General features: G+C 46.3%; 1 protein-coding gene across 1 annotated transcript in view; it reads left to right on the forward strand.

Annotated features, from left to right (window-relative positions):
- The window catches only part of Tmprss12 (transmembrane serine protease 12), a 12,261-nt gene extending 9,080 nt beyond the window's left edge, over positions 1 to 3,181 (forward strand). The window contains exon 4 of the mRNA XM_021182799.1: positions 2,634 to 3,181. Within this exon, the coding sequence (XP_021038458.1) occupies positions 2,634 to 2,917 (284 nt within the window). The 3' untranslated portion in view covers positions 2,918 to 3,181. The remainder of the gene's footprint in view (positions 1 to 2,633) is intronic.
- Positions 3,182 to 14,051: the final 10,870 nt, after the last annotated feature.

Here is a 14,051-nt window from a genome sequence, read left to right on the forward strand (position 1 = left end):
CCGTGTGTGTGTGTGTGTGCGTGTGTGTGTGTGGTTTTTGAGGCAGGGTTTCTCTGTGTAGCCCTGGTTGCCCTGAACTTGCTCTGTAGACCAGTCTGGCTTTCAATTCAGAGATCTTCCTGCCTCTGCCTCCCAAGTGCTGGGATTAAAGGTTTGAGCCACTACTGCCTAGCTTATAATTTTATTTTATTTTTCTGGGTGACTTGCCTAGATTTGTGTGTGTGTGTGTGTGTGTGTGGTGCCTGAGGAGGCCAGAAGAGGGTGTCAAATCCCCTGGAACTGGAGTTACAGATGGTTGTGAACAAGCTGCCTTGTGGGTGCTGGGAACTGAACCCTGGTCTTCTGGAAGGACATCCAGTGCTCTTAACTCCTGAGCCACCTCTCCAGTCTCCTTTGTCTCACCTTTTTTTGTCACCCAGAGCCATAATGCAGTGTGTAACACAGTGGAGGTTTTAAAGTTGAGCCATCACCTCAAGTTTACTTTCAGTACATTTTTTGGTCACCACTAAAAGAAATCTAAGAGTAGGGTGTCAGGGCTGGAGACATGGCTCCTTTAGTGCTAGCCATGCAAGCATGGGGATGTGAGCACAGATACAGCAGGACAGGAATAGCAGAGCAAGGCCCACACCTCTAATCCCAAGGCCAATGTAGGAGATGGGAAGCAGAGAGATGGGAATCCCAGCAGCCTGCAGGCCTTGTAGGCAGCAGTAAAACAAGAGAGAGACCCTGCCTCGGGACAGAAGCCTGACAGCTGAGGCTGTCCCCTGACTGCTACTCATTTGCCATGACATTTATGACATGTGAAGATACTGGACATCATCCTGTGGCCTCCATAGGATATGTGCACACACACACCCAAAGGGAGATCATGCCTCACTCTCTCACCCCTCTCTACACTTAGGCAGATACTAACCTGCCGGACTCCCCATCCTCAGCATTTCTGGAAATATCAACATGGGGTCTTTCATGACTGCCTCATTCATTCTGTCTGGGGTTGCCCAGACTGGAGAGTGCAGTAGTCCTGAGCGGTCACTAAAGGAGGAGGGATTATTCTGTCTCACAACTGGGGGGACAGAGACTGCCTGTCATGTGCCCGCCCTCCCTCCGGAAACAGAGGCCACTGCTGCTTACAGCAAACTCACCTTCTCCTTTGTGTACAGTTGAGGCAGCAAGCACTCTCATCCCAGATTCTGAATACCCAGCTCTACACATGTGCTTTACATGTGTGCTTTATGCCCCCCAACCCCACCCCTGTTCCATCTACTGTGTTTTGTTGCTGCTGCTGCTGCTGTTGTGACCGGCCATTGTTGCTTTGTGCTGGGGAGCAATGCCAGGGCCTTGTGCATGTTAGCAATGTTTTGCCACTGACCTCATTTGTTATTTGCTTGTTGCTTGAGACAAGGTCTCACTGTGTAGTCCATGCTGGCCCGAACTCAGAGCTCTGCTGCATCTGCCTCCAAGTGCTGGGGTTCAAGGCATGAACCCTACACCCAGCTATTTGTTTTTGTACAGAGTATTATTTGGACCTTAAGTTTCCAGTTTTTATGAAATCCAATTTCCTTCTGGCCTTATCTCGTATGACTCTTTCTCTCTCCATGTGGGAAACTGGAACTTTCAGTTCTAAGTGTACACTGTTCCACCAAGCATCGCACCATGCCATGTCAGCCCCCTCATGTTGACTCTGTATGCCTGTTGCTGCTTCCAAGCTCACTGCCCTGCACTGCACATAGGTGCTCTGCACTCCACACAAGTGCCCTAACTTCTCTTCCTGTGCGTATGTCTCCTGTGGTCTCTTCCTTAAAAATCTTTATGCCTGAAACAGTTTAACATTTGGCTTAAATGAATTGCATCCCTGAGAAAACAAAACCATCAAAAACAATTACTTCAATAACCATTGAGTGCCTGCCCAGTGACACTCAGAACCGGTCCTTAACCTCCAGACATGGAAAGAATGACGTGGGCCTCCTTGTGGCTCTGAGGGCAGGAGCAGCACTCATGAGCAGCACTTTTGGGTCCTGTAGAAACCGTGGGAAGCTGGTTACTTAGAACACTGTTGACAGCCTCCCCTACCTCACACCTGCCTGCATCAGCCAATCTCAACACCTGAGGACAAGGCGAGGGAGCAAAGGGTGGGCACATAGACTGAAGCACTTTCACATCTGAACAGAGCCTTTTCCACACGATGCTAAAGCAAAGGAAACACGCTAATGGTCAGTTGTTTTATTTTTTTTTTTTTTCTATTCCTACATTATGTTTCTCCTGAGAACTGTGTTGTGAGATCCAAACAATTTCATTTATAGTATATTCCAGTTTGCAGCCATGCAGATGAATTGATCCCCCAGCTGTATCTGAGCAGATGACACACCTGTATAAGTTGGAATATTAGGCTGAAAATATTGTCCTGATTTCCCAAATGTTATATTAACATGTTAAGGGGGCATCTTAGTAATGTGTGTGGCCTGGAGCCATCCCAGCAAAACACCAGGTCCCTGTGCCCCTTCCCCGTGCTTCATCCTGATTGTAAGTGTAGAGAGATAACCTGTGCTGTCCTTGGAGGCATACCTGCCGAGAAGGGATATTCACAGAGCAGGTGTCCGCTTGGCCCGGTTGTCTCGGCTCTGTGATTGCATAAGAAAGAACCAGAGTCTGTTGGGGCCTCTGGCAGGGTGACAGCGGGGGACCAGTAATGTGCTACCTACCGGAACACAGCAGATACTTCGTCATGGGAATCACCAGTTATGGCCACGGCTGTGGGCGGAGACATTTCCCCGGCATCTACAGCAACCCGAACTTCTTCCAGGAGTGGATGACACATTATTTATCACAGGGAAACATCAACCGCCTGTTTAATATGGACATAGTACTTGGCCAGGTCCTCACAGCCCTAGGTTCTGTCCTCCTACTAGGAGTAACATAAGGAACCTTTGGGGCAGAGGGTCACCCCGCCCCTGCTGCGTCTACAACAGAACATGTGTGCATGGCTCACTTTAGTGCGTCCATGTCAACACTGGGTTGTTTTTGTTTTTGTTTTTTTAACAAAAAGGATTGTGACAAGTACATAGTTGTGACTTTTGGCACCAAACCCCATGTTTTCTCACTAGACTCTGATTCATAATGCCATATTTGGAATACTTTGCTAGGGTTTGTATAAAATATTCATTTACTATGTACTTTATGTGTATAAAGGCCAATAAACAGTTTATAATTTAATTGAAAACGTTTTTTAATGATTTGTTTACTTTTATTTTATGTGATTTGGTGGTTTTCCTGCGTGTGTCTGTGTGAGGGCGTTGGATCTCCTGAAGCTGGAGTTACAGATGGTCGTGAGCTCCCACGAAGGTGCTGGGAATTGAACCCGGGTCCTCTGGGAGAGCACCCAGTGCTCTCAACTGCTGAGCCAGCTCTCCAGCCTCAAGTGATTTTGTTTTTGTTTTTGTTTTTTGCTAAACTAATTAAAAGATGTTTTATGTTGGATTTTTATTTTACTTCCTTATTAATTTAGATGTGGCAGCAGAAGGGTCATAGTCGCTTGGCTCCACTGTTTCTGAGCCTGGGCTGAGACCCTAATACGATGCTAGAAAGAGGAGGTAAGCAAAGCCACTCCCTCATGTTGGGCCAGGATAGAGATGGGGCTGAAGCAATGTGTTCATGAAATATACACATCTGAAAATCATTCTCATATGTATGATTCTGAGATGAGGGTTCACTATGTAGTCTCAAGTTTAAGATTCTCCTGCCTCAGCCTTCTGAGTGCAAGTAGCCCAGATATGAGCTACTGTTTGTGGTTACATATTTATAGAGTACATCAGAATAGAAGAATTTCCACAGTGCTACTGAAGACGGCTTTCATGAAATCTTGTCTTTCCCCTTAGTTATTTTATTCAGAAAACTTTTTCCCCCAACTATACAATTGTTGGAAGAAAGTATAATTACCCATCTATACTTTACTTTTATCCTTCCAAACAAACATCATGTTCTTATATTCTCCTTGTACATGTGTGTGCATACATACACCCTCACACACATGCACTCGCGTGTGCACATGCACATAGACTATTTAAACAAATGACTAAACATTTCGCAAACTTGAGTGAAATGTCTGTCCAGATTTAGGAAGCCCATGGGTCCCTAAAAAGTTGAACCCAAAGGGCACCAGGACATATTATAATTAACTTGACTAAAATTAAAGACAAAGAGCCGGGCGGTGGTGGTGCACACCTTTGATCCCAGCACTTGGGAGGCAGAGGCAGGAGGATTTCTGAGTTCAAAAAAAAAAAAAAAAAGGACAAAAAATTTCAAAACTACAAGGGAAAAAAGTCTCTCTTTAGACTCTCAGCAGGTTTCTCAGCAGCCATCTTGTAGGGGAAGAAAGGAAGAACGGAACATCTTGAAAATCTTGAAAGAAAAAAACCAAACAAGAACAAGAACAAAAACACAGAGCACCGGAGTGCCGGTCAGTGGGAAACTGCTTATTCAGCACACATGGCCCTGGGTCCAGCCTCCACCACCCAAGAGGAGGAGAGGGGAAAGGAGGGGGAAGAGAAGAAGGTGGGGGGAAAGAAGGAGAAAGAAAAGAAAAGAAAAGAAAAGAAAAGAAAAGAAAAGGAAAGAAAAGAGAAGAAAAGAAAAGAAAAGAAAAGAGAAAAAAAATTAAAACAAGCTACAACCTTTCCAAATAAACACAAACTGGGTGAGATGACCACCATCCTGCTATAAGCAATCAAGCTTAGCAAAGACTACTTACTGTTACCACAAAGCGCGTGGATGCATATAAACTTACTGGAAAAGGCAAGTTCATAGACAAAACTTGGAATCCTGTCATTTCTCATCAGTCACACATGAATCAACTCCAATTGGTATAAAATTGCTGCAGCTGGGTGTGGTGGCCCAAAAGGCCCCCAAGAAATAAAAAAATAAAAAAATAAACCTATCTGGCTATATAGCAAAACCCTATCTCAAACATAAACAAATGGACTCGGAGTAATTACCTACAATAACTGTTGGACCTGAAAGGCAGTCTGTGTTCTGGTCCACGGAGGCTTACTCCGGAGATCCAGTAGAAAATTCTACAAGGGACGGAACCGTAAGCTACGCCCCCAGACACAGGCACCTGACCCCATGAGCCCTCAACTCCCATCATCCTGTGGCCATCAATCACGTAAGCAATGTACCAAGCTCCTGGTATTCTGGCTGGACTCCACCCACCCCCCCACCCAGGTAGCCCAGCCCACTATAAAAGGGGCTGCTTGGCCCCTCCTCTCTCTCTTGCTTTCTCTCTCTTGCTCCCTTCCCCCCACCTTCTCTCTTCTCTTGTGTTCTCTCTTCCCCTTCCCTCTCCCCTCTCTCCACCTGGCTATGGTCACCTCTGCTTCTTTATTCTCCTCTCTCTCTCTCTCTCTCTCTGCTTTTCTACAATAAAGCTCTAAAACCATGGTCCATCTCTACTCATTAAAACCGGCTGGGCTGGAACAATGGAATAGGCCTTTCCCTAAAGAGCCTTGTCTAATCTCCCACAGGAAGGCCTCCCAACGTTTCCAGGCACCAGACTGGACCAAGGACTCTCACCCGCGGGGGGGGGGGGGGGGGGGGGGGGGGAGGGGGGACCACCCAGCACCTTTCCCTCCTGCCCCTTCTTCCTTCAGCCCAGGGCTGACCAAGCCGCCCCCAGGGCCCCCAGCTCATTCTCAGCTCTTCTGCAACTACAGCGGTGTCTGGGATGTCTGGGATTGAGAAACTTTCATCTTTGGCCTCCGTGAGGCCCAGGGACCCGGGACTGTTCCCCACCCCCACAGACTGGGGTTCCATGGCTTCCCACAGCCAGACACCTACCCGGCTGCAGGGTAGTCTCCGTCTGCCCAGTGTCTCAGAGCTCTGGTGGGTCTCTCCCATTCACGCCAGGTGCCCAACAAATAATGTATTATGATGTGTTGTCATTGTTGAAGCTGGTCCTTACGTGGCTCTTGCTGGCCTTGAACTCCTGATCCTCCTACCCCAGCCTTCCAATTGTTGGGCTTATTAGATGTGAGCCAGCACACCAGGCATCATCTTAATATCCTAACATGCAAGTAGAGGCCTCAGAGAGTAAATGTATAGAGGTGTTTGAGTACAGAATTGTTGTTATGCTTCATGTATGTGCACGTCATGGTATGACGAATACAACTTTTAGAGTGGAGAGCCAGTGAGATAGCTCAGCAGGTGCTTGAAGCCACGACCATGACAACCTGATCATGATCCCCGGGACCCACGTAGTAAAGGAGACAAGTGACTCCCACAGTTGTCCTCTGACCTCTACACATGTACCCTGGCATGTATGCCTGTGTTCTACACACACACGCACACACACACACACACACATACACAATCTTCAAGAACTTAAAATAGTGAAAAGAGTTTGACAGAGGAGTTGATGCCCCCTTCTTCTGGCCTCTTTGGGTACATGCACCCATATGTGCATATGCACACACATGTGCCCTTGTGCACACACACTATTTTAAAAATATACTTAAAAATAGTTAAATAAGGGCTAGAGAGATGTCTCAGCAGTTAAGAACACCTGACTGTTCTTCCAGAGGTTCTGAGTTCAATTCCTAGCAACCACATGGTGGCTCACAACCATCTGTAATAGGATCCAATGCCATCTTCTAGTGTCTGAAGACAGCGACAGTGTACTCACACAAAATAAATAAAATAAACCATTAAAAAATCATTTAAAAATAGTTAAATAAGAAATACTTAAGTAAATAAAAATAAAAAGTTAAAAACTTAAAAGGGGGTAGAGGTTGGAAAGATGGCTCGGCTGCTAAAGGCTAGACTCACAACCAAAAAAGAAGAGAGAAAAAGAAAGAACCCTGTCTTGAGACAGGCCTGGGAAGAGAGTTCAGTTGGCAATGTGCTGGCCTTGTAAACTTGAGGACCCGAGTTTAACCTCCAAAATCACATTAAAACAATACTAATATAAGAATCTGGGTGTGGGTGTACTTGTCACAACCATGGCTCAAGATGGTGGGCACAGGCAGATCTCTGGTGTATCCTTGGTGTTCACTAGCAACAACCCTGGCTTACTTCATTTTCAGTAAAAACTAAACAGAAACAGAAACAATAACAGAAACATGCCTTTGCATTAAGGCCTTTGTACAGCCCTGGGTCTCATAGTTCTACTTTTTCATTGGCTTCTTAAGATTTAGCCACCAGCCAGGTGTGGTGGCACACCCCTTTAAGTCCAGCCCTACACACACACACACACACACACACACACAGACCACATCCACACACACAGTCTCTCTTAGTTTGCCTCCCCCCAAACCCTCAAAAAAGACTTAGTCACCGACATCTCCAGCTCTTCCTGTGGTTTTCTCTTACCAGGTTATATGGTGGTTTCAGTGAGAACAGCCCCCACAGGCGCCATTTATTTGAAACTTTGGTCCTCATTGGTGGAACTGTTTGGGAAGGATTAGGAGGTGTGGCCTTGCTGGAAGAGGCATGCCACTGGGGGTGGGTTTTGAGGTTTTAACATCCCACCTCTTTACCAGTCAGCTCTCTTACTTTTATCCTCCCTCTCCTCTCCTCCTCCTCCCTCCCTCCCCCCTGAGCTTGTGGGTGAGATGTGAGTGAGCTCTTAGCTCCTGCTCCAGCTCCATGTCTGTCTCCTCCCTCCATCTCCCTGCTGTGAGGATGGGCTCACCCTCCACAACTGTAAATAAATTCTTCTGTGAGCTGCCCTGGTCAAGGTGTCTCAGCACAGCAACGAAACATAACGAAGACTGCTTATCATCCTTTTCTAGACACCCCCAGAGCCATCTTCAAAAAAGTGGGAAAGGAAGAAAACAAAACAAAACCCAGTTCCCTTAGCAACCCTTTGAGAGGTGGATTCTAGTTCACCAGAACCACATGAAGGACTTATTCTAAGACACTGAAGTGTGGCTCTCCTCGGACCTGTCTTGTTCTTTCCTGAGCCTTTTAAAATGAATAACCCCTTCTCCACATCCACCCCTTGCTAAATCTATGTAAAATTCCTTATCTCAGTTGAGAGAGTGCTTGCCTAGCATACACAAAACCCGGCTTTGATACCCACTCCCATAATCCCAGCACTCCGGAGGTGGAGGCAGGGAGACTGGAAGTCTAAGCTCATCCCTAGTTACAAAGCTTGAGGTTAGCCTGGGCTAGGAGAGACCACATCTCATAAACAAAACAATACAATTAGGGGTGTGACAGCAAGACAGCTTAGCAGGTAAAGGCACTTGGCACCCAGTCCTGACAACCTGACTTAGAGCCCAGAGAATGGACTCTCACAAGTCATCCCCTGACCTTCACACATGTGCCCTGTGTCTTAGGCATTCGAATACTTGGTCCTGTCTTACTTAATCAGGGTTTCTATTCCTACACAAACATCAGGACCAAGAAGCAAGTTGGGGAGGAAAAGGTTTATTCGGCTTACACTTCCACATTGCTGTACATCACCAAAGGAAGTCAGGACTGGAACTCAAGCAGGTCAGGAAGCAGGAGCTGATGCAGAGGCCATGGAGGGATGTTACTTATTGGCTTGCTTCCCCTGGCTTGCTCAGCCTGCTCTCTTACAGAACCCAAGACTACCAGCCCAGGGATGGCACCACCCACAATGGGCCCTCCAACCATTGATCACTAATTGAGAAAATGCCTTACAGCTAGATCTTATGGAGGCATTTTATCAAGGGAGGCTCCTTTCTCGGTGATAACTTCAGCTTGTGTCAAGTTGACACACAAAACCAGTCAGTACAGTCTACATCTGGTGTCTGCTTAGGGAGGATAACAAGGTGTGGCCCTATGACTGCTCGGTGACACATATCCTTAACCTCAGCACTCAGGAGCAGAAGTAGACAGATGTCTTGTCAGTTCCAGGACAGCTGGATCTGCTGGATTCTAGGACAGCCAGGGCTATATGTCTTTGCTGAAGGCAGTGTGACACTGGAGGTGGGCTCGGAAGTCCCTCCGTCCCCCTGCTTGCCGTCTGAGGTGTGAGTTCTCAACTGCTCCTGCTGCCATGACACCTTCACTCTCACCAGGCCGTTGCTCAGCCGTCATGGACTTACCCCACTGGGAACTGTACACCCAATTCAATGCTCTTTTGTCATAAGTGGCCTGGCTCATGGTGCTTTATCACAACAATAGAAAAGTAGCTAATGTAATTGTATATGTGGGCATGCACATATTCCCACGCACAAACACATACACATGCACACACATGTATACAATATGTGCACATGCACACACATGTATACACATGAGCACACACGAATGCACAGACATGCACATACACATGCACACTCATACGTCCCCCCACTCCCAGGCACAGACACAGAGGCACATACACATAGTAGTAGAAAAGAGTTCTTTTGTTGTTGTTTGAGATAGGGTCTCACTATGTAACCCTGGCTGGCATAGAACTCACTGTATGAAACAGACTGACCTTGAATTCAAGATGCCCCTGCCCCTGTCCCTGCCCTGTCGGGCTTGTAGGCAGTGCCGCCAGGCCCAGCCTCCTAATAGCTTAATTTTTTCATAGCTCCAAACTGGAAATAACCCAGTCACATATCAGCAAGTGATAAGAAAAACCGATGGGTGAGACAAGCAGAGACGCAGTAAAATGGCCCCTGATCTGTCGACTGCTTAAAAACGAATGTGGGGCAGGGCAGTGAAAATGAAGCCAGAGGGCTCAGTGGGTACCTGCCCCTAGCCTTGCACCCCATGACCTGAGTGACACAACTTACCATAAATGTTACCACTGTCTAAGTTCTCTTCTGTATTCGCGCTATGGAAGCCTCCTCTCTTCTCCAAGGCAAATGTGCTGAGTCAGAGTCAGGTGGGGAAGTCACTACTGTATGATCTACATATGTGAAATTAGTTGAGAAAAAAAATGAGCCACAGTTGCTCTGGGAGGAGGGAGGAAGGAGGAAGGAGGAGGGAGAGCAAGAAAGAGCAAAAGGACACTCAGAGAGTGACATACTGTGTTCCTGCTGACATAGCTTCACGGGATGCATCCACACCTCAAATGTTAACTATACACACAAAACAGGTAAACTTTAGGTCAACTTCTACTCTCAAAGATCTCCTTAAAAAATGGATCTAGTAGGGGCTGGAGAGGCCGTTCAGAGGTTAAGGGCATTTGCTGCTCTTGCCAAGGGCTCACAGCTGCCTGGAACTCTAGTCCTAGGAGACCTGATGCCCTTGTCTGGCTCTGCAGGCACCAGGCACACACGTGGTGCACACACATAGAGAAAACACCCAAACAAGTAAGACTAAAAAAAATAATAGGGCTGGTGAGATGGCTCAGTGGGTAAGAGCACCCGACTGCTCTTCCAAAGGTCTGGAGTTCAAATCCCAGCAACCACATGGTGGCTCACAACCATCTGTAACAAGATCTGACTCCCTCTTCTGGAGTGTCTGAAGATAGCTACAGTGTACTTACATATAATAAATAAATAAATCTTTAAAAAAAAATAATAATAATCAGGAGGTAGGCACAGTAGCATACTCCTTTAATCCCAGCAACTTGGGAGGCAGAGAGAGGTGGATCTCTGTAAGTTCGAGGCCAGCCTGGTAGTTCCAGGATTCTTAGGGCTACAGAGTGAGACTCTGTCACAAAAATACCAAAAAAAAAAAAAACAAAAAAACAAAAAAACAAAAAAACAAATAAAAAACCAACAATAGCTGGCTCCCATTCACACAGCCGTTCTGGTTCATTGCACTCCACAGAGACAGCCAGGGTGGGGGTGGGAGGTAAGAGCTGGTCGGGCACTGGGTGACCCTGTGCCTCACGGAGGAAAATCCTCTGAGCACAGCCAAAGAAGTCAAGAGGCAAAATGTCCCTCATACGCATCTTTGTGCAAACTTGCTGGAACTTGGAGAAGGGGCGGCACCTGGATGTTTGTGCCAATGCCTCAGCTCCACAGTGTTCTCTAAGAACTCAGAGAGGCGGGGACCATGTCTGCTGAAGAGGAGGAGAAATCTGAAGGCATGGTAAAGGCGGACAAGACTCATTATGAAAGAGAAATGAACGCCTACATGGCCACAAAGAGGAGACCAAAAAGAAGTTCAAGGAGCCAACGCACCCAAGCGGCTTCCTTCTGCCCACTTCTTGTTCTGTTCCGAGTCCCGCCCCCAAAGCAAAGATGGTCCTGGCTTATCCCCTGCTGATGCTGAAGAAACGGGGAGAGGTGGCGAGGTGTGGAGCAGCATCGCACACGCAGCCCAGTGGGAAGGGGGCTGCGGAGCTGAAGGGAAAACGCTGCAGTAAAGTGGGGGTGGTCACGGCTGAAAGGAACAAGAGAAAGGGGAGAGGAAGATGAGGAGGAGGATGAAGAGGGTGAGGAAGAAGCCGAGAACAGGAGGCCAAGGCTGATGATGTGGTGAGGATGAAGTTGGTTCTAGCACAGTTTTTTTCCTTGTCTATAAAGTATTTAAGTCTCCTATACACAACTAACCCCTTTTAAAGAAAAAATTGCAATGTAAGGCCATGGATTTTTTTTTTTAACTATAAAACGTCTTTTTTTGTGTGTAATTAACTACACTACCAAAAGTGTCTTCAAACAGCCCTGTCCTGGTGGTATTTCAACAGCCACTAACTTCGCCTGGTGCAGTCTGGGGGTTGTAAATTGATGTGGAAATTTAAAGCAGTTGTGGTTTTTCTTTTGTTTGTTTTTGGTTTTTTTAAAAAAAAGATTTACTTATTTATTATATGTAAGTACACTGTAGCTGTCTTCAGACATACCAGAAGAGGGAGTCAGATCTCATTATGGATGGTTGTGAGCCACCATGTGGTTTCTGGGAATTGAACTCAGGACCTTCAGAAGAGCAGTCAGCGCTCTTAACCGCTGAGCCATCTCTCCAGCCCTCAAAGCAGTTGTTTTTGTTTTTTTATTTTTTGGTGTCGTTTTTGTTTTTGTTTTGTTTTGTTTTTGGTGTAGTTTATCCCCCATCTCCAGTTGTCTGATGCAGCTCATCTGAGAATTAGTGTTGTTCTATTAGCTGAATACCATTCTGTAATGAAAAAAAAAATTTAAAACATGCAACTGTTTTGTTAATATTCTGAATGTGTCTAAGTAAATACATTTTTATTAAAAAAAAAATAATGAGGGCTGGTGAGATGGCTCAGCGGTTAAGAGCACTGGCAACTCTTCCAGAAGTCATGAGTTCAAATCCCAGCAACTACATGATGGCTTACAACCATCCTTATTGAGAAACAAAACAAAAAACAAACAAACAAACAAAAAAACCCAAACCAAACCAACCAAACAAACAAACAAAACCTATGGGCCAGAGCGAGTGGGGCCGGAGCAAAAGGGGGGGGGTGGGGAGGAAAGGGGGAAAAAATGAAGGTGGAGAAATTAAAACATTCTGCCTCTACACATATATGCATGTGCTCCAGCACACTGTGTGTGCACACACACATGTGGAATAGTTGGTGTAATGTTCCTGGTTGGTTGGGTTTTTTTGACAGGTCTCTCTCTTCTATAGTCCCGAGAGGAATACTGTGGAACTCACTGTATATGCTAAGCTGGCCTTGAACTCATAAAATCTGCCTGCCTCTGTCTCGCCAATTCTGGGATTAAGGTGTGTGCCACCAGGCCAGGCTGTTGTATTTGTAACATGTGTAGGGTATATAAAATATGAGTAAACTTTAACATATGTGTAGGGTATATAAAATATGAGTAGACATTAAAACCTTCATACACACCTCTTTTTGGATTAGGGAATCAGTGACAGAGTACTTCCCTGGCATGTGTAAACCCCTCAGTATCACTTATTCTACCTCCAAATACAAGAATTAAAACAGAACCCAGCTCAGCCAGTGCCTACCACTCCTGTTTCAGGATATGAGTTTTCCCCTCTGCATGCTGCGACACCTGATATGTATATCAGATGGCTATGCTGGCCTCAGGTCCATCTCCTCTGGAAACCAGCAGAGTGACTTTCTTGATCTGACTCCCTGAAGATTCTGAATATATTAGTTTCCTAAATCTTCTAGTTATGTCTGTTCCCACTGTCATTCACACATCAAAAGCACCCAAGTCTTACGTAGAATCATAGAATCGCTTAGACAATTCTTAACTCGATTACCACCTGTAAGACCATATGTGAAAAATGGAATCAAACAATTTAAAAGTAACTTATCTTCTTTGTGAATTTATGACTCAAAAACAAAACAAAACAAAAAACAAAAAACAAAAAAACCAAACAAACAGTTCCCGAAATCAGTGCAGCTGGGCATTGTGACAGAGATCTGCCATCTCAGAGCTGCTTGAGAAGTCGCAGAGGGATCAAGAGAATTCAAGGCCGGCTGGGGCTAAGGAGCAAGACCCAGAACAAAACCCAACCAAAAAGACTGGAGCTTGAAGCTATTTTATAAAGCTCATCCATCAGACGCCAAACGGGGACTATCCTGAGCACCTCTACTCCAAATGCGCGGAGTTACATAATAACCAAGCATAAGATTGACAGTTGCGTTTTAAACTGTCAAACATCTCAAAACAGTGACACAGCAAAGATCCTTCTGATGAATAACTAACTTATGAAAGGCTCAGTTCAGAATGGGAACTGAGAAACTGTTGGGTGAGGCTCGGCAGGGTTTCCTTTCACTCCCTTTACACAAAAACAGGTTTTGGGGTGGGGTGTGGTGGGGAGAGGAGAAGGGAAGAATAAGCGTGCGATGAAAAGGGGTCTCGGCTGCCATCTTCCCTGGCGCGCTGACCTGCTCCTCTTCCTAAAAAAGGACTCTCTTCCTAAAAAAGGCTTGGGTGGGTGATGCGAAAGTACACACTGTGCACTAGCCAACCGCGGCAGGAAACTAGTTGCAGCCTCCAGACCCAAACAAAGGCAGGCAGGACCAGGGTCAGGGTTCAGACTGCAACCTTCCAAAGGGATGCCGGGGGCGGAGGGAGGGGCAGTCTTGGATCTCTGAGCCGGCCAACAGCTAGCCGGCTGGTGGGGTTAGGGTAGGGGTGGGACGGTGTGGGAGTCAGGCCTGCAATCGGAGCCCTACCCCGTTCTGCTATTTTGGTTGTGTCCCGTCCCCCCCC

The sequence above is a fragment of the Mus caroli genome, chromosome 15 (genome assembly GCF_900094665.2).
Source record: "Mus caroli chromosome 15, CAROLI_EIJ_v1.1, whole genome shotgun sequence".
Classification (NCBI taxonomy): Eukaryota; Metazoa; Chordata; class Mammalia; order Rodentia; family Muridae; genus Mus; species Mus caroli.